At 34.4% G+C, this 26,737-nt stretch overlaps 1 protein-coding gene across 3 annotated transcripts in view; it reads left to right on the forward strand.

Moving 5' to 3' along the window:
• NANS (N-acetylneuraminic acid synthase) overlaps positions 1-26,737 on the forward strand; it is an 88,009-nt gene that overhangs the window by 52,853 nt on the left and 8,419 nt on the right. For all 3 annotated transcript variants that reach the window (XM_076498293.1, XM_076498294.1, XM_076498296.1), the window contains exons 4-6: positions 15,771-16,025; positions 19,810-19,905; positions 22,527-22,697. In XM_076498293.1, coding sequence (XP_076354408.1) covers positions 15,771-16,025; positions 19,810-19,905; positions 22,527-22,697 — 522 coding nt within the window. The remainder of the gene's footprint in view (positions 1-15,770; positions 16,026-19,809; positions 19,906-22,526; positions 22,698-26,737) is intronic.

Below are 26,737 nucleotides of genomic sequence, written 5' to 3' on the forward strand. Positions count from 1 at the left end.
TCCCTCAGTCTTCAGCCATTTGAATTTTGTCCTGTTCATGCTGTTTGTGGCTACTTGTTTGTAACTCTCACTTTTGGGATTTGTCTTCCACTTTTGATTCCCTGGGATTTCTCTTCCTACAGGGACAAATGTCCTCTACCATTTATTGGTACAGTCTGCTACATTTTCTGTTTGGTTTTTTCTTCCTAGAAATGGATGGTGCATACAGATTGTCTGCATTTCATTCCACGAGATTCATCACCTGTCTTTCTTTTGCTGCTTACTTGTTTCCTACTGCAGCAAAAGACCATTCTTGCTGACAAATGGACTACTTTTCATAACTTTTTCACCCATTGTCTTTGTCATCTGGTTGTCTTATCTTCCAGTGGTTATTGTATGCCTTAATTCACTGTCCTACAATAAACCTACTGTGCATTCCTCTTTGGGTTATAGCATTTGCTTCCAGGATCCTGCCTGGTAGCTCTTGGTGCCTCCAGGGTATGCTTATTTCCCAAAATTTCATAATGAGCCAGAATAATGGCAAGTGTTGGTTTGGTTCCATATATGAAAACTGGTGAGATAGGGTGTTCCATAATATATTCTAAGATATTACTACTGTTTGATGCAGAGCATCTCTATTCAGTGGACTTTTATGGAAGAAACCATCACCAGGTAGTGATCTTCCTGTTTTACTGGCTTGAAGTTGGTTGCTTTTCAAAATAAGTTTACAAGACCATCCATTACACTGTCCCCAGTAAACTACCCTTCTTGCAGACATCTGATGGAGATGTGTGTATGTGGGCAGTTTCTCTAGATCTCCCTATCACAAGTATCTCCACTTTTTCATTGAGTGGAGTAAAGGAGACCATTACTACTTTCATTTCCTAGCTGCTGGGATGATAGACCATGGAGAACCCTCACTGATTGGGACCTAATAACTGGAGGTTGAAGAAGTGTTGCCTGTCACTGGAAAGTGAGGCAGTGGGGTCCTCCCAGGGAAGGTTCTGTTCTTTCACCTTACCTCCTCTGTGATCTAAACATCCATCCACATGTTTGATGTGCGTGGCGACCTGTGAAGGGAAGGAGAGGATACTGGTGGTTGAGGGGTCCAAACCTAACACACCACTTTGGCCTTGAATTCCTGTAGACGGGTGACCTTGGGGTGGCTCCTCTTGGGTTATTTGGCTGGTTCACTCGGGCTAAGGTCAACCTAGTACCATTGTTGGATGTTCTCAACAGGTGTTGTGGACATTGTATCTGATGCTGGTGTTTGAGTATAGTGCTCACTAAACCTGCAGTGTCCTTGTTTGACATTGTAGTGCATCCACTCATAGGGCTTCATGGAGGGTTTAGTCAGTGGGCACCAAAATATTACTTTTTTTTATGATGGATTCTCCAAGTAAAAATTTAAATAGTGAAAAAATAGTCCACAGGTAAACAACCACATCTTGAAGAATCTGAGCAGCAATCTTCAACATCTGTAACACCTGTTTTACCTCATTTTCTTATCGTAAATTCTTTTTCAGACAAACATTTAGGGCAAATGTGTCCCCTTTTCATTCAGAATGGACTACAGGGACTTGCTGGCTTTCCAAAGTCAGTAAAGAAGTGTCAATTTGGTGACATATTGGTGGAAACATCTACATCTTAACACAGTGAACCCCTCTTGCATTAAAAGGCAAGTGGGGATATACCTATTGAGGTTATTCCTCAAGCTACTTTAAATTCTTCACAAGGAGTTATTGTTAAGAGGGATTTGAAGAACATCCTCCAATCAAAGATTTTTGCTGGTTTCTCCACTCAAGGAGTTTCTGCAGTGTGGCATATCTCTACTTGCAAATATAGAATTACGATGCCAACCTGTATCCTCATTCTAACGTTTACAACACGATGTCCACCTGCCACCATCAAGGCAGAATATCTTAATTTTAGGGTATGGCTATACATTCCAAAAAACCCTCTGATGTTTCAAGTGTCACCAGTTCGGTCACTCGAAGACATCATGTTGTGGTTCCTTGATGTGTGCTCTTTGTGGTGGCAAGGACCACAATGCATATGAATGTGAAATGGACCCTCATTGCATCAGTTGCAATGACTCTGACTGTCCTACTTTAATTCTTGCCCTAAATGGTTGGAAGAAAAAGAGGTGCAGCATTTGAAAACATTTCATAACATTACTTATTCTGAGGCTCAAAAGTTGCTGTCCACCACATCATTGCGGACGTATGCTGCTGCACTTCATTCCACCACTACAGTGGGAGTACAGACAAACCTGTCTGTATTTCTCAAAAAGAATCATTCTCAAACCAAATGAAAAGTCCTTTGACCTCCATGGTCAAAAAAATTAATGAATGAACTTCAACACCTATCTCTGTCCCTAACATACATTCCAGCAAATTCCAAGATCCACTTTTTTTGGTTCCAGATATGGGCATTTCATAGAGTACATCTCCCCTTTTAACCCTTGTGGACTTTAAAGGACATCCCCTCTGGGGAAGTGCTGTTATTGATAGGAGGGGTTGCTCTGTAGAGTGTATTTCTCTCTGATCACAACCTTTCTCTTTTCAATACTGGTTGTTATACGTATTTTCATGCACTTAGTCTGTCCTTTACTGCTACTGATCTCTCAATTTGTTCTCCTTCACTATTTTTCCACTTTTCATCGAGGGTTGACAATAATTCATGAGGCAGTGATCATTTTCCTGTAATTTTGAGAGAGACTGGCTGTGGTTGGTGCCATCTGACCCACATGCCCCGATAGAAGCTGGATCAAGTAAACTGGCCCTCTTTCACTGCTATCACAGAACTTGATCCTGCCATGATCTGTAAGCCATCAATAGACGACTGTGTGGCAACAGTAACTGACTCTATTATACAAGCAGCTGCTCAATGTATTCCTAAAACCTCGACACATTTTTCACAGTATCCTCTTCCTGCCCTCATTCATTTACTGAAGTGGACTACAACAAACAGCTTTAACTTCTCTCTCTGAAGCCATTTGCATGCACTTTTGCTGCCAAAGGAGTATTCATCCTGCTCCTGAACTCCGTATCTGTGAAATTCTGTTGCCTGTGGTCCCTGAGACTAAGTTCTTTGGGCTAATCTTTGACCATAAGCTGAAGTTTATACCACACATCAAGCAGCTATGGGTCAAATGTACAAGAGCACTGAACATCCTCCATGTCCTCTCTTCCACCACTAGGGGAGCAGATCAATATTCCATGCTAAAGATATATTGTACTCTTATTTGACGAAATGTGACTATGGATCACTGCCAGAACCTCAGCCTTAAAGACGCTGGACCTCATTCATCGTCAGGGACTTTGGCTCTGCACTGGTGCTTTCTGCACTTTTCCAGTTCAGAGCTTATACACAGAGTCTCATGAACCTTCTTTGCACCTCCACCATTTGTTCCTTACCAAAGCATCCCACCTAGGGCTGTGTTTTCTTCCCTCGATGGGCCATACTTTTTCAGAACAGATGATCTCTCATTGCTCCTTTTGGCCTTTGTATCCAGGTGCAGATGGATGAATTGGGTCTGTCCTTGGATAACATTGCTGTATCCACTGGCCAGCCCATCCCACCATGGCTTCTTACAGTCCCCAAATGTGACCTATCTCTAAGTCATCTGAGAAAAGCAGACACTCCTGATTGGAAATACTGTCTGTTATTTGCTGAACATCTTTTGAACAATCCTTCCATTCATATTTATAGAGATGGCTCAAAATCAGGTGACTGTGTGGGCTCTGCCATGGTTTGTTGTGGTTCAGTGGTTGCGTGCAGAATGTTGGTATTCGTGTTAACGAGCTTTCCGACACAGCAACTAAATCTATCTGCTCTGGCACTATCACTGCTGTGCCTATTCCATACATGGATTATGGTCATGTATTTGAGGCTTGTCTCCATGCCAGCTGGCAGTAGACTTGGAGTGAGCAACGTGAAAACAAGCTTTTCCAAATAAAGCCTCATATTGGACTTTGGCCATCTTGCTTCTGTCAGGATCAGAAAGAGGACTAACTAGACTACTTATTGGTCACAGTTTCTTAACTCATTTTCTTTTATTTGGTCTGATGCACCAATGTGTTTTGTGTGTAACACTCAGGTAATAATAAGCCACATTTTACTGTCTTGCAGTCATTATGACTCTCATCAACAGCACCATTTTAAACATGTTTTATCTATAATGTTAGACAGTGTTATTGGTGATGGTGACACTGTACACCTTGGAAATGTTTTTAGTTTTTTAAAGGCCATTAATCTGTTTAATGCAATTTAAGGTTTTTAATTTATACATTAGACATTTTTTTAATGTGATTCCATCTAGTTCGATTTTAAATTAGAAAATAGCCGTAGCATCAAAATACTCCAAACCAGAACTGGTACGGCCAACTTCGGATGACCAGTACTTCTGTATGAACAACTCATTAGTCATCTTGGTGAGTTATTATTAAAATTTTACTACAAGTCTTTTGAAACTTTTAGTACTTTTTGAAAATGGCTGTAACGTCATATAATTTGGAACCAGGACTGGAAAGATATTAGATAATGCATATAAATCTTGTTTGTTATGGTAACCAGAAATCTAGATTTCTCTATATTCAGCAAGACACCTACTGCTAAGGATGCTAAATCTGCACCTATTCTTTATGTAGATGCTCACAGGCCATCCACTTTAAGCATTAACAAGTTAAGACAACAAGAACAGATTTGTAATTACTGGGCTAACTGTGGAATATTTAGCTCAGTTTCTTCTAAAATTCTCTCAATCTCATACAACACACATTCTTGCATTAATGACTTGAGGAATTCTGAATATAGGTCTAATGATGTGAAGACTCTTCTTCACACACACAATTTCATTTCTAGTGCTGGTTAAGGCTAAAAATAAAAGATGTGCCTTACTGTGTAATAAGGAATTTTTCTTTGTTGCTTTCTCGGAAAGATGTTTACACAACATTGATGGTGTACTTCTGAGAGTGCAAGAAATGATCTTGTAATCCAGGTTTATTTTTATCAGCTTTTGGTCAAGCAAACTCGTAATGGTTTTAGAATCAATGTTTGCTAGATCAGTAATGATCTAGAATTTTTTTTACTTCACTTAGGTCACTCATATAGAAATAAAATTGACAACTGGATCACTTTTTCATATCTGATGATTTTTTCAGCCATTATAGAGCAATATTTGTTACTCAGTTCTGAGGTTTAATAATCATCTAGAACTTTGGGGAGTGCAGGTCTTCAGAATACACACTGCATGTAGCTATGCTTGCAAAGGTTTGAACACTCACTCTGTTTTCCATCCATTTCTTCAGAGTTGTTTTGTGGCATGTGAGGATGTGAAATCAAATGTTCATACTTAGTATATGGGATTTTTTCTTTGGCTAAGAAGTAGACATTCCTTATAAATTGTTTTCTCATTGCAGCTATATCCATGAGTCAACTATTGAACAAGTAAATCATGAAATGGTCTTTTAAGATTCTATTCATGAAGCTAATGCACTGCATTAACATGTTTCTCAAATTTAGAATGTTTGTTGAGCTACCCAGTATTCGAAGTTGTTTTTGAAAGAAAGTTGCTAAATGAAGTTATGAAAATATCACCTGTTGTATGTGGTGCATCTAAATCATCCAAAATACATATAAAGAGAAACAAAACAACAATGCATATTTCTCTTCCCATATTTTTTGGTATTTAACCTGAGGGTGTGAAAATTGCAGTAGCAGGGGCTGATAAATCAGTATTACTGATATCAAGCATTTGCTATTTAATTTCAGTTTGAGCTAGTGTAAGGGGCTATGTAGGCTAATCATTTGATTTTAACACCAGTCACAAATAAATTTATTTAATCCTGTCATTGCTTGTTGGGTGGATTCCACCCACCTCATAACCATGAAGTTACCCATGAGTGTAATTATGCTATAATTTTTTATAATATATGCATGTGTTTACAGAACTTTGCAGGTTGTTAGTAAAATATGTAAAATATCAGGTTTTTTTAAATTAAGTATAAAGATATTTTAACTAATGATTTTCTCATACATATTTTTCTTTTCGAATGTTGACTTGGCAATGTGCTGAGTAATTTTCACTTTTAAGATTAAAAATACTTTTATGCATGAATAAAATGTGTAATTTTACATGTGTTTTCTAAGAAAAACTTGCTAATTTATCTCTTATTTTTGGTATCAAATTGGAATTCCGTAGGTGTTCAATAAATTTGACCACCAGAAAAAATTAGGAAGTAAATATCAATTATGTTTTTTCTTTCTAGAACAGTGGTTCTTAACCTGGGTTCAATTGAACCCCAGGGGTTTGGCGGAGGTCAAGATACACACACTATGTGCGTGTCCATTCCGTTCACCCCACTCGTATGATTCGTGATGTCATGCTCCACTTGCCATCATTGGCTGTGGCTGATCATGTCACATCATTTGGCCTTAATATCTGTACTGCAGGAGACTTGTGACTGTAGTAATTGTGTGTCATTTGTGATTTTTTTCTTTATCTTTCAATCTCTTCATACTAACTCTGTCGAGCAAAAACAGAAAGTGGTCGGACGAATACGTACAATATGGATTCATGTGTATAACGGAACATGATGGGAATCAGCGTCTTCAATGCATGATTGAATACTCCCTAAACTAAGATTGAACTAAGAGAACACTCCCTAAAGCTGCATGGAGATGGGAAATACAAGAACACAATGCTTGCTGAATTCAAGGTAAAGAGAGCCAGGTTCGATGAAAAGGCTACTTTGCCTGTTCTCATCGACAAACAGATCTACACAGTATCGTACAAAGTTGCATACTTCATCGCAAAGCAGGGCAAACAACACACCATTGGTGTAGCACTCGTAAAACCAGCTGCATGGAAGATGGCGAATATCATACTGGGAAAAGCTGCTAAAAATAAGTTATTCCAAATTTCTCTTTCAAATGACATAATCATCAGCAAAATAGATGACATGAGCGATGACATCTTGGCTCAAGTAGTTGCAGATCTAATTCCAAGCCCAGCAAAATTCAGCTTTCAACTCGATGAGACCACCGACATTTCCAATCTAAGCCAGCTTGTTGTATTCGTGCGGTATGTGAAGAACAATGAGATAAAAGATTTTTTTATTTTGTAAGCCTCTTACAACAACAATTTAGGCAGCCAAAGTGAAGAAACTTGTGGATGACTTCTTCAGAGAGAACGATCTTTCATGGGATATGGTTTCTGCAGTTTGTTTGGACGGAGCTCCAGTCATGCTGGGACGAAACTCTGGTTTTGGTGCGCTGGTGAAAGCTAATGCACCACACATCATTGTAACACACCGTGTTCTGCACAGGCATACATTGGCAACAAAACCTTGTCTTCAAAACTGGCAGAAATATTAAAAATTGTTGTGGAATGTGTGAACTTTGTGCAAATTAGTGTCCTGAAGCACTGCATCTTCAAAGAGCTGTGTAATGAAATGGGCTCTGAATTTGATATACTTCTGTACCATTTTAACGTTTGGTGGTTATCCTGGGGAAAGGCGCCGAATCGTGTTTTTGCTATGCATGTGGAATTAGCCCTGTTTTTGCGAGAGCACCAACACTGTCATGCAGATTGCTTCCAAAAATCTGAGTTCATTCTCATTTTTGCATACACGGCCAATATCTTCAATGGTCTCTATCAACAGATGCAAGGCGGTGGAGTCAACATCATCGAAGCAAACAAAAGAGCTACTGTTATGGAAATGACGAACAGAGAATGATAACTTTGCAAACTTTCCCCTGCTGTGTAAGTAAGATCAAAGATGTGTCTGAAATCAGAGACATTTCTGTACCCGGGGAACTGAAGCAAGCAATTGCCATGCACTTAGATGAGTTTTCAAAGTCTCTTGATGGATACTTCCCCACCAGAGAGTCATATCCAGCATGGGTGAGACAGCCATTCACGTTTTGTGTTGCAACAGCAGATGTTAATGATGAATACCTCGACGAAATCATTGAACTTCAGCAGAGCCAGGTTCAACAGCAACTTTTCAAAACAACAACGTTTTCAGCGTTTTGGTTTCACCAAATCGTAGTGTACCCTCTTATTGCTAAGAAAGCCCTTGAGATACTGATACCGTTTGTTACAATGTATCTTTGCGAACAATCCTTTTCGAGGATGGTAGACATAAAAACGAAGAAAAGGAACAGACTTTGTTGCGAAAATTATATGAGAGTGGCCATTGCCAAGGTGAAGCCATGCATTTCTGAACTTGTCTCTGAAAGGCAACAGCAAAAGTCACATTGATTTGCAGTAAATATTCATTGAGTTGTGTTTTCGTTTTTGTGTGAAATTCATGTTTTGTTGGTTTTGTTTTTTGAACACAGTGATATTGTGTGCAACTGATGCATGGTTCATTTTGTGCACTAATAAAATGTCTATTTATGTTTTGAATTTGAACAAATCATATTTTATTTTTCCAGTTATGAAGGGCTCAGTGAATGCAAGTACGAAACTTCTGGGGTTCAGTACCTCCTACAAGGTTAAGAACCATTGTTCTAGAATGATTACAGATTATAATGCAAAAACACAAATGTTTAATCTAAATACCTTAATTGTCATACCTATATCTATTTATATATATATGTACATATTTATTAATTTTTATTATATTGACCTTTCAGCCATTGCTAGCTATTTTGCAGAAGTTGCAGTGACATGGCATATGTGCCCTTATGTTACAATACCAAAAAATATAATACTAACCCTCAGTCTTTACAAAGTGATCTCTCTTGACAATGTTTTGGGTGACTAGTATTTTGTAAAATACAATCTAATATCATTTATAATACATTATATATGAATATACATCATAACTATTTACAAACAAGAATTTAAACTTATTTTTCTTATGATAGAAAACTAAATAAAGAAATGAAGGGAACAAATATTTCTTAGTTACAACCTTTGTACTTGGTTGCTGCTTGTCAAAGGTTGCTAAACCTTTAGAAATTTTTTATGGGAAGGATCTGAAACATAATAATTTTTTTACGTTTTATACATACATTTGAATAATGAAAAGATAATAAATTACTTTTCTGATACTACAGAAATCCTTTATAATTTGTTAATTTTAGTAATGGAGCTGTATGCAGGTAAAAAAAATGAAATTTCTAACAGGCTAAAGACTCAAATTACCAGCATGAGTGTGTGTTTTTCTCATAGCAAAGCCACATCAGGCTATCTGCTTGCCCCACTGAGGAAAATCAAACCCCTGATTTTAGCATTGTTAGTCCATAGACTTACAGCTGTACTAGTGAGGGTCACCGGCATGAAAGCTTGTCTTGAAAGAAAGAAATGAATCGGCTATATTTGAAAATGGCTCAAAAATCCACTTGTAGGACATTGTTATTCACATATTATATATAGAATTATGTGCATACGAGGGACTATTTACAGAAATCAAAGTAGGTAAACAGGGGCTACTCTGTTTCTTTTATTACATTAGTGATATCATATAGCAAAGATGAGAGGTTTTTATTTTATATTCTAGCTGATAATTATTAGTAGTTTGAGTTCCTAACTCGGGACCACTGTGTTTCTTTTATTACATTAGTGGTGTCATATAGCAAAGATGAGAGGTTTTTATTTTATATTCTAGCTTCTAATTATTGGTAATTTGAGTTCCTAATTCATACTTTGTATTTTGACCACACAAACATCTAATTTGGATGTGTTGTATTCAGTATATCACATGGCAGACAATCAAATTGATGTTAAGGCATAATTCTTAAATATTTACTTTTAAATCAAGAAATTAAATTATGTATTGTATGAAAATTATAATATAGTTTGATACCAAAAATCAATGACATAAATTCATAAAGTAGTAGCTGGACAAAATTTTAAACGCAAATCAAAAAAATGTGAAAATATAAATGTGAATCATTTCTCTAGAAAGTTCTCTCGACAATCACCTTGTTTGTTTAATTCTTTCAAGTCATCTTTTGTTCCAGTATTGAATAAGAATTTTAGAATACTTCCATCTGCATTAATTAAACTTTGTTTTTATCAGTACCAATCAGGTATCGATACACTATATTTTGTATTCTTTATCATGACAACTCAGTCAATTACCAAATCGTTAAAAATTTTTAGAACTTCTAAAAATGACTATTTTTTTTTAATTAGAATAGCCATTAAAAACTTGAGTTCATAATTAGATAAAATCTACTATTAGTAAGCTTCTTTTGAAAATATAAGGACAATAAAATATGTAACAACTACTTATTACTCATTAAAATATTTGACAAAGTGCCACATAAAAAGTTTGTTCCAATATAGCACATTACAATTTCTCACATAAATAGCTATTATCTTTCAATACTCACCACTATATGTAAAAGAATGTTTTACACATTCCACAAGCCTTGAAGCTCCCACATCTGGCATTGACTAATTTCAATGCATTTTGCATGCAAATCATCATGTGAGGACTCTCCACCAATAAGAGTGTGACATACTCTCTTGATGCTTGTGACTCCTGTTTAGTTCTACTAAACTATCACTTCTCATTTGGCAGTGCTCGAGTTGTAGTGTTTAGTTTGTGCTGTTTTAATGTGTTTTATTTCTGTATCTTTGTATTAATTTACCTTAACTAGTTTACTGTCTATTATACAGTCATGATACTTATAACTCGTTTAGCTATTTTGAAGAGGAGTTATGTTTTTTACCTGATTACAGAATTTTCTTTGTTACAAAAACTGTGTTTCATTTTGCCAAAACACCATAACCTGAAGCCAGTATAAATATTCTGATAAAACATGTAACTTCTGAAGTAGAATTCATAATGCAAAATAAATAACCAAATACAACTATGGGCTTTGTTTCATCAGTAGATTGATTGTTCAGTCAGTTAACCCTTGTTGGGCTGTGCCTCAAGTTTGAGGGACCAGACATTTTGATATACTGTCTGGTGACTTTGGAAAAAATAAGACATTAATTATATGTTTATTGTATTGGAATAATTTTATTTTTATTATTGTTGTATGAAGTTCTGTAATGTAAGTTTTGCTAGATTGGTTGATACTCATAGTCCAGTTCAGGTTAGACATAAGGCTTAATAGTGTCTTTCCTCCTATACCATTTTTTTAGGTTAACCAAGGGTCTTTGTTATTTTAGGATTACGTGTAATTCACTTTACTGGTATATCAATCATTTATTTAACTGCATTGTTTTTCTTCCATATGTCACATCTCATGAATAAGTTATTGTTAACACACTTTCTTTATTTTGTAAAGTAACAGTTATTTCATTTTTATTATTATTCATCTATTATACTATTTCATTTTTTTTATTATTTATCTTTTATACTACTTCATATTAACTTAACCCTTAAGCTGGGGTCCTCGCTCACTTCTCCCAGTATGGTTCATACTAACTGTTAGCTTAAGCTTTTCACTTTAGAGTTTAGCGATATCATTTGCCTTGTACTGTTCACTTAGGCTTAACATATGTTATTTTATATTTATCCTTTATTCTTCTTACAGGTTAACCATTAATTAAATTATCTTATTAGTTTAGGTTTAAGAAGTGTCTGTTAATGACGGTTTGCTTGTGGTTATATTTACAGGTTAAACAGTAAGTTAAATATTTGTTTTCTTCAACATATAATATGTTGTACATATGTTTATTTCACTACACAGTTTCTTAACTTTTCCAGTATGTTGACTGAATTTTTTTCCCCTTTCTCCCTGATCTATAGAGTTTGGACTGTGATTTTATTAGCCTTTTATTCCTTATATCTTTCTTTCCATTATCAATTCCTGGTGCCTTCACTCCAATTGTGCACCTTCCATTTTCCCTGCATATCCCTATTGACCGTTTGAGGTACTTCGTCTGTTGAGCACTGGGACTACATCCCATATGTTCATCTCCCATTCTCTGCTTTGGGAAACTGTTTCTTTCTTATCAGGATACCGTCAATCTCTTGTTGCCATTCTTCACTGTTTTGTAAGATAGTTAATGGGTAAGTTATATTTTAGTATATATATATCTTTTATTTTTCATGGTCTACTTTTGAAAATAGTTTTGTGGTCAAATTATGTATCAAATTTATGATATTTGCCAACAAGATTGATACACACAATTTTCTTTTTTAACACAAATATATTTTAATATACAAACAAAAAAACAGTAAAATATGTAATAATGGTTATTACTAATAGTTATTACAAACGATAGATTATATAGAAGAGTTTCACAAACTTACAGACAAGACTGATTCTTGCATTCGACCTAGAACTCATTATTTTATCAACGATCCAGGTCCACAGTAAGCAAAATCATTTCCGAGTTGATATTTTCACACCTCACTTAAGCTAGCTGGCTATTTTGGTGGTTCACACTGGTTGAAAGTTCACTTCTTACTGAGGAAGATATTTAGTGTTCTTGTAGAAGTAATAATATATGAAGTAATTCACTGACGTTGAACAGTTTGTAATGTTTGTAATCTATAAATGTTCCTGGTCCATTTCTGTAGTTTTCTGATTAATAAGTATTAATCACAAGTACAACTTCCAAAGCCTCTAGCACACTGATTGTAACTGACTAATAATATTATTCTATTACTGTCTCTCAGCTAGCTGTTTTTATACAAATCATGCAAGTTTCTCAAAGTTTCAACAATGTTCAAAAATGCACTAGCATTTTTGTAAAAGCAATATTGCTGATTCTTACTTTCAAGAATCTTTAACAAATTTAGAGAATAGGTGAGACTTGCACAATATATATCCAACAATGTAAGTAACATGCAAAAACAAAAAACTATAGTGAAACAAGTATAGGTATTGAAATAAATGTACAATGGTAAATCTCTTACACTTGGATCTCAAAAATGGTAAGGACATTTAAACTTCACTAAAACAAGGGGGTGAGAAAGTGTCCTTACCATTTTTGAGATCCAAGTGTTGTGTGTAGCAATCTTGTTGGCAAATATCATAAATTTGATACATATTATCCTTTAATTAACTTCTAAATTAAAATACCTGGCTATTTGAAATCTTTATGCCAAGTATAAGTAACATAATAAATCAGACACTTGTTAGAGATAAATAATAACACATAACACAGGCTACTAGACTGGTGGACTGTGGAGACATCCTCCTGAATATATTAATGAAATGCAAATAATGCATATATGTAAATGATTATAAAATGTGGCATTATTCTGCTTGTGTAGATGATGAGATATCCTCTTTTTATGATACATTGGAGTGAGCTATCAAAATTGCAGTTCACCTCTTCAATTAGGATCCCTTAGCATATCCCCACTAGGATGTTGTTTCTCAATGACTGGAAAATGTAGTATAAATACCTCTATTCCTTCATTCATTTATCCTCTTGTTACTCCTTAAATGATGTGAGTCATGATGAAGGTGCTTGCAGATTGCTACAGTTCTTTCCCTTCTGCTGTCCCTCAATGTTCTTATCATTCTGTGCTTGGAGCAGTTTCTGTTGTTTTAAATTTGAGTGAGCTGGTTTACATTATACAGATGTCTTTTTGATGCTGTATGTCAGGTTCCTGGATCATTCAAACAATTTCTTACAGTATTATCATGTGCCTCTTTCATGGGTGAGAGGGTACAAGATTTTCTCTGGTCTTATGATATCCTCTTTCTTACCCCCACCAAAGGGTTTTGGATTGTAAGTGACTTGCCACCACAATGGGCAGAGATTATCCCTGGTATAGAAGTGGTGTGGTCTCCCAGATATGATCTTCAACTCTGAAGGTCTCCTCTTTGGGAGTGTCCTTATAATTATAACTTTAAAAAGTGATCTCTGTATGTATGGAAGATAGGTTATAAAGAGGGTTGTTCAGCCAAACAGGATTCATGTCACAAGTTATGTATCTCATGGCTCAGTGTTAGGACCATTCCTCCTTTTAATTTGTAGAAATGATGTGGGTGAAGAATGATCATTAAATTGTTTACATTTGTTGATGATCAGACATACTGTTGGAGTGAACATACTTTGTTGTCAGTATGAGAAAAATCTATACAATAGATAGATGAAGTGAAGTGTCATTGGCCACTATTTAGTTTTTCACATTATATGGGTGCACAATAGCAGATATAATAAATAAACTTAGTATTCCCAAAAATTGTTTAATTTTGAAATCATAAGTTCAAGGGAGATGTAATTCTATCTACATTTTGATCAGCATGTGTTATTGGGTTACACTAGTTTTGGAGAATTCCACTCCTTATCATGTTTTTTTTATAGTAACTAGAAAGCACATTTACACCAACAATATATTTAATACTTTACACTATGATATGGGTGTAGTTTACCAATCTTTGGTTAACTTGTATTTATAGATCAGGTAATCTTCATGTTAAAACAATGAAAACAACAAACTTTACAGTTTGTGCTTTCTTTTACTTTGGTCATAAAGCAATTGTTATCATAAAAGTTGAGTTTTGAAAAGAATAGTCAACTTTTCTAAAATATTTTAGATCAAATGAACAGTCATTGTGTGTTTTGTTATTAGTAGTAGTAGTGATGAATTTGGTCAAAATTATTTCAATAGTGAATGTTTATACCAACAATATTTTTCCAGTTAAGTTAGTGTGTGCGCACTGAAATTACTTAGTATTCTAATGCATGATGTGATGCAAACAAATAAAAGATACAACCTTGTATAATTATTAGTCACATGGCATTATTTCATTTAAAATTTTATATATTAATTTATTTCCTACCAAATAGTGCTATTTAGATTTGCTGTTATTTGCTTAGGTAATTTATTTCAGTGGAATATTTCATAATATTCCACAAATATTAGCTTATTTCAACAGATTCCATGCTCTCTGTGTTTACTATTGATGCATGTCCAAAGAATATTGAAGGCTCTGGTATGTTTGAAATGTTAGGAACATTTTCAGATGGAACTTTATGCAACATAAATAAAATAGTTTCTTGTGACTGTATATATATGCAAGTTTCCTATCCTCTCTTTTCAACATTGTTATAATTTTGTATTGTGTACCTTTTCTAATGAAATTTGTTTGTGTATTTCAGAAAAGTTTAAAAAATATTGCATAAAGCACAGGTATATTTTTAAAGAAGACATCACTGTTTAAACATTTAAATCATGCTCAAAATAACCTGTGCACAACTTTTTTAAAATTCTGGTAATTGTTTTGAGCTGTAGATCAGAAAAACCAGTAATGCACAATAGATAGATTGGTACCATTGGAAAACCATTGCTGTTTTTAATATAATGGCTAGAGATGGATAAGGTTTTAAAGTTTTTTTTATAGCTTCATTCTATAGAAGGTGATACCTGAAGGTGTTTCATATGACTGAAGCCAGCCTTAAGGCAAAGCAAGCAAGGCAACTAGCTACTTCGTCTATCACTAAGTGAAATTTACAGTTATTGGTATCGTTATTTCTTAAAGATGAAACTGCAAAACCAGAAAGACCATACATTTGCTGGTTTAATTAACATGCCATGACATTTTTTTTTAGAGACTTTAGCATATCCTTTTACTGCTTGATTTTGTAAGAAGTTTGCACTTTGTATCATGCTTACAAGCTTGCAGGGACTAAACTGGCATTGCGTGTGATTCATATTTCTTGTATCATTTGGGTATTTGATTATAACTTATAAAATTGTATTTTTATTTTTAATTTACTTTCAAAATAAGATGATAGAAAAAATTATGTATCTGAAGAATGGAAATTATGTTGTATTCCATGCTACTTGTTTTAATTTGTATCTTTAAATTTAATATGTTTTCACCTTTGTTTTGATTATATTTTTCAGGTTTCATTGAGGTTCTTGAACGAGTTGGATGTTCCATTCTTTAAAATAGGTTCTGGTGATGCAGATAACTACCCTTTGATACAGTATGCTGCAAGATTCAGAAAACCCTTAATTATATCCACAGGCATGCAATCCATAGACACAGTACAGAAAGTGTATTCTTTGTTAAAACAGTTCAACATTAATCTTTGTTTTCTACACTGTGTGAGTGCTTACCCAGCTCCTCCTTCTGATATAAATCTTCATGTTATCAAGGTGATATAATCTACTGTTTTAAACATTAGTAGAGTTATTTCACTTAAATTATTATTCAAAAATTTGTATTGAAACAAATTGTCTTAGCTGTATTTTTAGGTCACATTTCAGTCATTAATTCTGTGATTTATTGAGAATAAATATGTACTTTAAGTATATGATATTCTGTGGTAAGTAGTTCCATACTAACAGTTTGTTTTCCAACAGAATTTCTGTAGAGTTTAACAAAATTAAATGTTTTAAATGTTATAAAGAAAAACTTTTATTGACAATTATAAACAAGACAGATGACATTCCTTAACTAGGGCCAGCTTTTCTGTAATTCGGAGGTAATAGTACACCTCTTACACAATTTAGCTGTTTTCCTTGTATGTCTGCCAATTAAATTTGAATGCCACTAGCCTTGAGGCAACTCCCACGTACTTTCAAGTGACCTACAAGCAACTTAGCCAATTTACAAAAACTGGATGACAGCTAGACTAGAAGTTTGTTTTCGTAAAAGGTATCCAGCAAAGTTAGAGGAACTAATGCCAAAATTATAACTAATCAAAATTATCACCAGTTAAAGATCTGGTATCAGGTATTGGGAGTACCCTACAAGGTATAAACATTATACCCAGAGAGAAATCACAAAATATAAAAAAATATCAACAAACTCTTAATTATTAATACAAACTTCTGGTTATGTAGAGAAGAACCAAAACCAAAAATTAACTTCTGAATTAATAAACATATTCTCTATAACAAGTCAACTAGCAATGTATAATGTCATTAATCATTCCATCAAAAACTGATATTTATATGCTATGTAATATTTTCTTTGTAAATTCAAAATTATTTCACAAAGTTTTGATTGGTGTGAAGGTTTGTATTAGTTCTAAATTAATATAATTCTTGCATAAATATTAAGCCATTATAAAGTGAATCCATTTGTATATTTGATTGTGTTATTGATATGCATTGTTGTTCAGTTTGAATAAAAAGCAAGAATAGCAGTTAACAGTAACTGTCAGGGCTAGTCACATCTATATATCAATGTATTGTGATGGAGGACGTGTACTAGTTCTAAAGCACATTGTAATATTGTTTCTAGTACTGGAAAAGTTGTTACACCTTAAGAAACAGTCTGGTAGAAAATGCAAATATTATTGCAATTACTTTAATTGGAATGCAAGCCAACTTCAATTTTCGTGTTGGTACAGTAGTCTACTTTTGTTGTTATGAGCAAGGGAATTTTCTCAAACTATAAATGGTATGAGCACAACTAGTGGAGTAACTACAAAAGACTGCACACACACACACACACACACACACACACACACACACACACACACACACACACACACACACACTCTCACACATACACACAAAGTTATTGGGCCCCTTACATTTATTTCTCTATAATTGTAGTTATGATTCTGGGTGATGTGAAAACTCAAGATTATGAGATGTGAACATGGGTGAGGTTTTACCTGACTAAAGTCCAGTGTTACACAGTTCTTATGTTTCCTATCTGGTGAAGACATGATCCTTGTAAGTCATATATAACTTATTAACAGCCAGGTTTAAACATTCAAGTGCTGAACAGTAAGTTGTTAAACCATCAACATCAAATGATTAATTTCATTTTTACAATAAAGATTTTTTGTTATTTAAAGTTAGGCAACTGTGTGTATTATGTTTATTTCACAGGTCTTTGTTTGGTTTATTATGTGTAAAATATTTTTTTAATCTTCTCATTATATGTTGAATTTATAACTTACATGTTGTAAATTAGTATACTTGAATAGCACAAGAACAAGTTACTTTTTTATACAACTTTCTCATTGTTATGTATCTATAGCATGTCTGTATTTTGATGTAATTAATTTTTTCTTGAGTATGTGTGTGTCAGTTTGTAGCTTGTTTCTGTTTTATTACATATAGTGTTAATTACTCTGCTCACACTAGTCAGTCAGCACACTTGCAAATGTGAAGCTAAACACAATGAAGCAAATCTAAATTATCTTTGTCACAAAAGGAAATAGAAATTCATTATTACTTCTTAAAGGTAATCTTTGACAACAAAGAAGCCACCACTGCACATCCAATGGTACAATCAATGAAACACTTTATTGGATGAAAATTTTATAAATTGTGACAGTGTAATGACAGAAAGTTTATTGATTCAGTCCAGACTCCTTTCCATTAAAAGGTATAATGTCTGGCACCTATAATAATTTTCTTAATTTTTAACTTTTGCCATTATTATCAGTAATTCTAACCCATTCTTTTAGCATGCTTCATGTGAATGTTCTCTTATATTGTTGTTCTGTTTGTTTACAATTACTGTAATTTAAAATCAGTTTGATACCTGTGATTTTTATTGACCCTTGGAAAAAGCACAAGTCAAAATGCTGGGATGAATAGATTAATTTTTTGTAGTTTCCATTGAGAATAGAAATTCACCAACACAAATAAATATATAATACTAAGACCACCCAATGAATTGTCAAAACATTTTAATATTTTTACATCTTGATTTTTGTTCACCTTTATCTTGTGTTTATACTGCTTTGTTAATGTAGAATAGGCATCTCGCACATGCCTAAGTTTATCTGTTTTTTCAAACCAGAACATTTTCTTGAGATACTGAAGTGGTAATTTCATTCAATCAGAAATAGACTTACTTTGGTGAAATTTGAATTCCATCAAGATGGCATCCCAGGTTCCAAGAAGACAAAAGTCAAAAGAAATCAAATCAGTATTGTCTTTCTTCTTGTCAGTCCCAGAAAAGAACATTAATGATAACAATCCAGGCATGCAGAAAAATAAGTTTGATCATGTCCACTCAAGTACTGTTAAGGCTTATTTTTTTTATGTGCATGTTTAATACAGTTTTATAGTATTGCAGTAAAGTATTTACTCACTGTCTTAATCATATAAATGTTTGTTAAACAGTATTTTTAGTGCAGTGCTACATACTAGTAGTTAGTTTATATCTAGTCTTGTTTATGTATAATTTATAACATAAAGTTCCTGAAGATAAAACTTTCTCTTTTATATATATATATTATGTAGTATAATGAACCTATGAACTTAAGAATGATAACTTTGAGGCATCTGTTATCAAAGCAACCATACAATCAACATTCTCTATTCACTCTTGCAACACAAATATTTTACCCACTGTGGCTAATGTAACAAAATCTGCATTAGCCATACATATATTTCATTGGCCACCCTGCTTAAATGATTAAACTCATGTTAGTGGGCATAGAATTAGACTTTGTTCAATTACTTAAAATTTTTAACTTATGCTCTTGCTAAACTTAGTTATATTGTAACAAATGTTACATGACTGATGACTTACTGCATCGTAATCTTTAAAATTTGTTTTCTTTTGTGTGGATTTATGATATTATGTACTTTAAGCCAGTTTGTTACATATAACTAGCTTCATTAAGTTATAAAGTATTTTTATATGTATTTGAAATAGGTAGCTAACTTTAAATTACTTCACTTAGATTGTATTATTAATTTTATTACCTATTGTCACATACTGCATTAAGTTTTATTTTTGTTGGAAATAAATTTTACTTCTTAACTTTCAAATTTTTTAAATTGCTTTTGCACCCTTGGAAGGGAAACTTAACATTTCATGACATGTAATTTTTACGAACCATTTAAATGATGAGGCAATTTGTACATGATATGCAAATTTATTGTAAATTGATCTAAGAGTTCTTATGTATAATACTAAAGATATCATTATGTTCTATTAATTAATAAAAGGTTTTTCTAGAGTTATCAAGAGAAGTTTCCAGATGTTGTCATTGGTTATTCAGGACATGAAACTGGGACTGAGATCAGTATCGCAGCTGTTGCCTTAGGATCTAAGGTAGTTTTCTTGAAGTTATTAAGAAAAATATAGGTAATAATATGTATGACCATTTTGATTATGAGTTAGTTTTTTTCAACTGCTGCTACTGTTAATACTGACTATCAATTAGTTTATATGCATTATATGCCCACTAACATGAAATTACCCAATGTTTTTCATGTGCATGTTCAGTACAATTTTATAGTATTGTAGTAGTGTTTACTCACTGTCTTAATCTTATAAATTTTTATGTTAAACAGTATTGATGATTATTGCTAGTGCAATAATACTGACTATTGATTAGTTTATATTCTATCACTGGGCTTCTAACCTACATTATACCTACGTAATTTTTGTAGGTATAATTAGAATTCCTTTTTTTATATTATTTTGTTTTAATATTTTTGGAATCATTACTAAAAGATTACTAAGTTTTGTGAATATACACTTAAGCATTAAAAGCTATAGTACTAATACTTAACATATGAAAATGTATAAATGAACTTATATTTTATACAAAGCACATCATGAAGGGGTTAAATGATTCAAAGGCATAATACTGACTATCAGTTAGTTTATATTCTATCACTGTGCTTCTAATCAATTGCCATCTTCAAGGGAGTTTTAAGGAGTATGCTATAACTAGATCCAGGATTCAATACTGAATATGCTTGTTAGAAGGGTAATCATTCCTCTGGTAAAGTTTAATTCTGTGTTGTAAAATTTTATAATTCTGTTTGTGTTTATTTCTCTCATTTTCTACTAAATTGTTTTTCTCTTGATTAAATATCATTATTTACAACCATAATGGCCAGTAGATTTTATGCAGAAAATGGCTTGACAAAAAAAAAAAAAAATAAACCTCCTGGTATGGCTCTTGCAAGTTACTTTGTATATTATAAAACTGCTTATTATAAAAATAATCCTTTATGTGTGTACATGTCTGTATTAGCATATATATTCCCTAGGATTAGCTGGCTTTATTACCATCATTTTTAGTAGGATACATAAACATTTTCCAACATTTTACATAGACTATTTTGTTTTAAGATTTTTGCCAAAAAAGGGGTTAAAAAAAAAGACTGAATTAGATTTTTTTTTATAGACTTTTGGTTTCCATCACCCACAGATGTCTCCTTCAATCACCATAATTTTTTGCATGGTATCACAAAACTGTTTGATGGTATATGTGGAATATTTTAATCTGTAGTTGTTCAAAAACGAAAGAAGCTAAATTTTTATTTCCTAATTTTTTGTGGTGATTATGAGGTTGGTCAAATTGACAAACACCACATAGTTAGGATAGAAAAAGTAACAAAATATAAAGTTTTACTGAAAACAAATGTTTGAAATGCATTTAAGAGGTTTTAGAGATTACACAAATAATTATTGACTTTAATGATGAAGGAATAGTCTCTGAATCATACATTAAAAATCTTGCACTGGGACTAGTAATAAAACAGACTTAATATTTTCACAAACAAATCTTTAGTAAAAGTACTTCATTAAAAACTTGATTTTTTGTGTACAAAAGACTTGGAATAATTACTAAAATATTACCAAATTTTGTGAATATACACTTAAGCATTAAAAGTTACAGTATAAATACTGGACATGTGAAAATGTATAAATGAACATATTTTATACTGAGCACATCACAAAAGGATTAAATGATTCAAAGGCATCAGATATTCCTTCTGATGACCTGTCTTAGCTGTGCTTTAGAAGACTGGTATTTTGTAAAGTACAATGACATTTTAGTTATTATACATTATATGTATAATGCAGGTAGCTCTGATGTTGATTTGCGAGAAAAAACAATTTTGAATGCAATTTAACAAATGTGATAGCATGGCAATTGATATGTGACCCATAGCTATAGGGTTAACTATAGATGTTTCTTTGCTGATAAACTTCTTATATTTCATCTTAAATTTAAAGTAGAACAGGAAAATGTTTCATTATTGTTATTGGTAGGTTCTTTGGCAGTTTAAGAACTAAATAGTTTTGAAGTGTTTACTACTAATCAAAATTTTCTTGATTACCAGCTCTGAAGATTTTATTACACTTGTACAAAACTATTTTATGCAAAAGAGGCCAATAATTAATAGATTATATGATTAGACTGAGTATTAGTATTTGTAATATTCAGAAGCCTTAGAGTTACACAATTAAAGTATCAATGTAATTGAAGGATTTTGTTTGTTTTTTAAAGCAAGGGTGATAAATGCTACACTTACCTTAATGTTAAACTCAAGGTTTTACTCAGGCTGTTAATTAATTGTTGAATAAGCAAACACTGCTGTGCAGTAGTTGGAGATATATAATCAGTGATGTCGAGAAAACCCACTTGTAGAGAAATATATATGCAAAAACAGCTCGTTTGGGTTGAGAAAATATTTTACATAGAAGAGCAAACAACGTTTCGACCTTCTTTGGTCATCGCCAGGTTCATGATGACCGAAGAAGGTCGAAACGTTGTTTGCTCTTCTATGTAAAATATTTTCTCAACCCAAACGAGCCGTTTTTGCATATATAGTTAGAGATATATTTGTATTATAAGGATCCTTGCTTGTTAAACTTCATTAATTCACATTAATTGGACCTTTTGCCTTTCTACAGAAATTTGAATATTTCAGATCCTTGAGCGCCACCTCACATTGGATAAAACATGGAAAGGTAGTGACCACTGTGCGTCTCTTGATCCAGAGACATTTCAGCAGTTAGTTTCTCAAGTTAGAAATGTTGAAACAGCATTGGGTTCACATATTAAAATTATGAGGGAGTCTGAAATTACTTGCAACAGAAAGGTTGGTGGAATTTTTTTCCCTTTATGTTGGTTCATTGCATTTGTGAAACATGCTGTTTAATCACCAACATTTAGCAGTCTAAGCAAAATAACTTTAGTAAAATAACAGATGTAAAGGAAAATATTAAATGTTGCAAATAATAGCTAAATGCAAGTGTAGGTGACATTTTGCCCAACTGTCCCTTTTTAAAATAGCAAGAGATCATTAAAAGTTTTAAGAATGTAGTCTAAAGTTTAAAAGGAATGTTAAAATTGTTAACTTGTACAAACAAACAGGAACCAATGAACCTACTTAAATATACTTAAATACACTAGTACATTTATATTAAAAAATATTGTAATACTTAAATGATGTATTATTGTAAAAGTATAAAATATTTACAAGGAGCTGAAAAACAAGACAAGTGTATTTAAAGTTAAAAGAAGTGTTCAATCACACTGCTGAGGTGTAAAATGATTAGCTGTTTTTTCATGCATATTTAAGTAAAGTATAAAAGACATTTGTTCTGTTCCTGGGTGTGGATTCCTGTATGTGGTGAGGGGACTTCCCAGGGAAGGTTCTGTTCTTTTAGTTTACCTCCTCTGGGATCTAATCATCCACCCACGTGCTTGCCGTGCTTGGTGACCTATGAAGGGGAGGAAAGGTTCCTGGTTGTTGAGGGGTCCAACCCTAACACATCACTTTGGCCTTGAATACCTGTAAATGGACGACTTTGGAGTGGCCCCTCTTAGAGTCTGAGTGGTCCACTTGGGCTAGGGTCAACCAAGTACAAGTGTTGGATGTTCTCAACAGGTGTTGTGGACATTGTATCTGATGCTGGTGTTTTGTATAGTGCTCATGAAACCCATTGCTGTAGTGTCCTTGTTTGGCATTGTAGTTCATCCCCTCATAGGGCTCCTTCGCGGGTGACGTCAGTGGGTACCGAAATATTCCTTTTTTTTATTGTGGATCTGCCAAATAAAAACTTAAATAGTGAAAAAACAGTCCATATTTTAAATGACCATGTCTTGACGATTCTGAGCAGCAATCTTCAACATCTGTAACACCTGTTGTACCACATTTTCTTATACTACATTCTCTTTCAGACAAACCTTTAGGGCAAATATGTCCCTTTTTCATTTAGAATGGACTAGAGGTACTTGCTGGCTCTCCAAAGTCAGTAAAGAAGCTTTGATTTGATGACATATTGGTGAAAACTTCCACATCTCAGTACAGTGAACTCCTCTTGTATTCAAAGGCAATTGGGGATATATCTATTGAGATTACACCTCGTGATACTTTAAATTCATTATGAGGAGTTATTGTTGAGAGGGATTTGAAGAATATCCCTGAGTCATAGATTCTCAGTGGTTTCTCCACCCAAGGAGTTTCTGCAGTGAGCTGTATGTCCTCTCGCAAAGATGGAATTACAATGCTGACAAATGTCCTCATTTTGACATTTACATCACCATGTCCACCTGTCACCATCAAGGTAGGTTATCTTAATTGCAGAGTATGGCCATACATTCCAAACCCTCTAAGATGTTTTCATTGTCAGCAGTTCGGTCATTCAAAGACGTCATATCGTGGTTCCTTGATGTGTGCTCATTGAAATGGCAAGGATCACGATGCCTATGAGTGTGAAATGGATCCTAATTGTGTCAACTGCAATGGGTCTCACCCATCCTACTTTCATTCTTGCCCTAAATGGTTGGAAGAGAAAGAGGTGCAGCATTTGAAAACGTTTCATAACATTACTTATACTGAGGCTCAAAAGTTGCTGTCCACCACTTCATCTCGGACGTATGCTGCTGCACTTTGTTCCATTACTACAGTGGGAGTGCAGACGGATTTCTCTGTGCCTCTAAAAAAATTGTTCTCAAACCAAATGAAAAGTTTTTTGACCTCCATGGTTAAAAAAGTTGGTGAATCAACTTCAACACCCATCTCTGTCCCTAACATACATTCCAACAAATCCCAAGATTCACTTCCTTTGGTTCTGGGTAAAAGGAATTCCCTCAGGTACATCTTCTTCTTGCACCACAAGATGCAAAACGATCATTTGTTCACATCCTCAGTCACTGAAATCCTCTTCCAGCAGCAAAGACATGCCCAGTTGACCCAAGGCAGGATTCGTGGAGGTTGATAGACCTCCCTCGAAAAAAGACATGATCATATACAGAATGGTTCTCCACCCAATTTGTCTATGCATAAGTAAAAATGGCCACATTAATACAATGGAACTGTCAAGGTTTACGTTATAATTTGAATGACATCAAAACACTGATTGCTTCCTACCATCCTGTGTGTCTTTCCCTACAGGAAACATTTCTGAAACCTGCTGATACAGTAACCTTTCAACAGTTTTCTTTGTACAGAAATGACAGGCTGTGTGATGGATGAATGCATGGAGGGGTGGCACTGTTGGTGGATCAGTATGTGCCCACCCTGTCTTTGCCACTCGACACACCCTTGGAGGCCATAGCCACCCATGTTTCCTTGGGTTGTACCATCACTGTTTGTTCATTCTACCTGTTGCCTGGAGGAACCCAAGATCAGTCAGACCTTGATGCTCTCTTTGAACAGTTGCCATTTCCCTCTTTAATCCTGGGGGACTTTAATGGACATAATCCCCTCTGGAGGAGTGCTGATATTGGTAGGAGGGGTTGCTTCATAGAGTGTATGCTCTGTGATCACAACCTTTCTCTTTCCAATAATGGTTCTTCTACTTATTTTCATGCACCTAGTCAGTCCTTTACTGCTATTGAACTCTCAATTTGTTCCCCTTGACTATTCTCCCATTTTTCACAGAGGGTTGACAATAATCTATGAGGCAGTGATAATTTTCCTATAATTTTGAGAGATACTGGCCATGGCCTATGCTGCCTGACCCACGTGCCCCAGTGGAAGCTGGATCATGCAAATTGGACCTCTTTCACTGCTTTTACAAACTTGATCCTGCCATCATCTGTAAGCCATCAATAGACGACTGTATGGCAGCAGTAACTGCTGTATTAAACAAGCAACTGCTCAATGTATTCCTAAAACCTTGACATGTTTTCCATGATATCCTCATCTATAGTAAAATTCTGCCTGCTACATGGCACAGAAGGCTCAAAAACAGGCCTGGGATACTTTTTGTAGGTATCCCACACTCTCGCACCACATCACTTTCCAGCAGGTCCATGCACATGGTCCGTGGGTAAGACGTCAAAGCCAGAAGGATTCTTGAATTAAGTTCACAACCAGCATATCTTGTACCACCAGTTCCAATGTCACATGGGATAATATTCGAAAGGTCAGTGGGCAATATAATTCTGTCTCCTTCTCAACCTTGCTCACTGTTGACCAGGAAGTAGCTGACACCCGGAGCATCGCAGATACTCTAGGTGAAAGCTTTTGCCAGGTATCTATCACTTTCACTTCTTCCTCCACCTTCTTAGGCATGAAGACTTGGGAAGTGCGATGACCTCTTTCCTTTTGAGCTGATTATCTCTATGATTATAATCGTCCATTTACACTAGTGGAACTCAAACTGGCCCTTCATCAGTCTGGCAGTACATGGATTGGACCTGATGATGTACACTATGAATGCTGCACCATCTATTTTCTGCTTCTCTTGCTATTCTTTTGATTGTTTTTAATTGGATCTGGCAGGAGAATGTTTCTCCTGATGCTTAGCACCAGGCTATTGTCCTACCTTTCTCTAAGCCTCGGAATGATCCCAAGATTCCTTCAAACTATTGCTTTGATGAGTTGTCTCTGTAAAATCTTAGAGAGGATGGTTAATGCTCATCTTGTTTGGTTCCTCGAATCAAACAATCTCCTCTTGCCTACCAAGTATGGATTTCGACAACAGAGCTCCGCAGTGGACCACCTAATTCAACTTGAAACGTCAGAGAAGCCTTTCTCAAATGACAACATCTTGTACCAATATTCTTTGACATTGAGAAGGCATATGATACAACATGGAGGTATGGCATTTGGTGAGACCTCCATAAATATGGATTACATGGCCATTTGCCCATTTTTATTAAAATTTTTTAATGGACAGAAGATTC

Source organism: Tachypleus tridentatus, chromosome 4, assembly GCF_004210375.1.
Source record: "Tachypleus tridentatus isolate NWPU-2018 chromosome 4, ASM421037v1, whole genome shotgun sequence".
NCBI lineage: Eukaryota > Metazoa > Arthropoda > Merostomata > Xiphosura > Limulidae > Tachypleus > Tachypleus tridentatus.